The following is a 1,777-nucleotide window of genomic DNA, read 5'->3' on the forward strand; positions in this document are numbered from 1 at the left end:
AGTAAAAATCCCCTCTTGTGAGTGGTCAGACAAGCACTCGCATTTGCTCTTCTCACCTTTTATTTTACTGTGCAGGCGCAACAGTGTTAGTGTGTTGGGACTTGCCTTGTCCCTCCATCCACTGGTTGTTGACTTGGTTGTCCGTAGTATTTAGGTTCCTTAATGGGCATCTTGGGGACGAGCTCCTTGAGGTTCCGCTTCCAGATGAGGCGTCTATTCATTCTTCTAGGTTATTGCTGCCCGGAGGACCTCTAATTCCTCTAGGTTATTGCTGCCCGCCTTGTAACCACTATTAATGGATTTAATGCATATAATTTGATCTCATGACCATCATAATGTTAACCAAAATAACGGTTTACAATGACTAATGAGCTTAAGTAAATATTGTCGGTCGGCGGGTGACCGATCGTGTTAGTTAACATACTGAAATCCGCCTCTGATGAGATGGGGTAATTGGTTGATCCAAATATAGTTGATCATCTTGACAATACGTCTGGCTGATTGGTTATGTGAGACCTATTACTTTGGTCGGTCGGTGGACTGATGGATTGATCTATTTTGTTGGGAGAGCGGTGGCTCACTTGTTATTTGGATCAAGACTTATAGGATATGTGTCTCATTCGTCTGGTCAGTTTGTCACCTCAGCCGGATCTTGCCTCTCTCATGGTTCTGGGTGGATCTTGTCATTGCCTATGCAGAGTATCCGCCGAGACTCGCTGACGGGTTGATTTGCTCACTAACATTGACGAATCTTTCTGCTACCAAGTAAGGAACCATCTTAGGAGCTTTGATCTATCCCAATTTTAGAAACACAACTTCTCATGCTTGGAGTTGAAATCGCTTTCCCCAGAAGGAAGCTTCGTATTCTTGGACGTTCATTCTCTTTGAGATCAGGGCTTGTAATTTTGGTGTATACATATTAGTTTCTCGAGTTTTATTGCTCCTTAGTGGCGACAACTACAATAAGGATTGGGAATTTATTAGTTAAACATATCAAAAAAATCAAAAAATAAAAATTTAATAATTATTTCTCGCATTACTCTCATGCCCCGTGTGTCTTAGAATAAGTACAAGAATCGGGCTATTTATCTATTGTCGATATTTTATGGACTGCTGAGTAGGCATCATGTGGAGGTATAAACAAAAAGATGTTCGAATCGAGCCTACTGGCCTTGGCGTGATATCCCCATCCTATTTCGACTTTTAGGAGTTCATTTACCACAGTTTTGTCGACCTAGAGTTTTCTGACACATCCGAGTTCAATGCCTTGATCAATGATCATCTTGTTGATGTCTCAAAGGAGGGCGACGACTTGGGCAGTGGGGGCGAATCTTCCGGTAGCCAAAGTGAGGACCAATCGACTACTTATACTGCCCGATAAGATATCTACTTAGGAATTCAGAAAATATCTACAATAGGAAAATAACCCAATTCTTGGCCTTAATTATAGGACACATAGGGCATGAAAATAAAGAGAGAATTAATTTTGTCTTTTTTGGTTTCCATGATATGACTAACTAAAAATTTTTCTATCCTTATCATAGCTGTCGCTTCCAAGGAGCAGCAAAACAAGAGAAATTAGTATATATACACCAGAATTACCTGCATGAATCTCAAAAGGAACGAATGACCGATAATACGAAGCTTACTTCCAGAAAAAGCAATCAATCGAGAATTCAACACCAAGCATTAGAAGCAGTATCTCTAAACCCAAGATATGCCAAAACTCTGAATATGGTTCCCTACTCGGTAGCGGAAAGATCTGCCAAAGGTAAGA

General features: G+C 40.7%; 1 protein-coding gene across 1 annotated transcript in view; it reads left to right on the forward strand.

The window, feature by feature from the left end:
- The first annotated feature begins 1,626 nt into the window (after positions 1-1,626).
- Positions 1,627-1,777, forward strand: part of LOC110023132 (putative fructokinase-8) — an 11,087-nt gene continuing 10,936 nt past the window's right edge. Inside the window, exon 1 of the mRNA XM_020722383.1 lies at positions 1,627-1,749. Coding sequence (XP_020578042.1) covers positions 1,627-1,749 — 123 coding nt within the window. The remainder of the gene's footprint in view (positions 1,750-1,777) is intronic.

Source organism: Phalaenopsis equestris, unplaced genomic scaffold (genome assembly GCF_001263595.1).
Source record: "Phalaenopsis equestris unplaced genomic scaffold, ASM126359v1 Scaffold000215, whole genome shotgun sequence".
In the NCBI taxonomy this organism is placed as follows: Eukaryota; Viridiplantae; Streptophyta; class Magnoliopsida; order Asparagales; family Orchidaceae; genus Phalaenopsis; species Phalaenopsis equestris.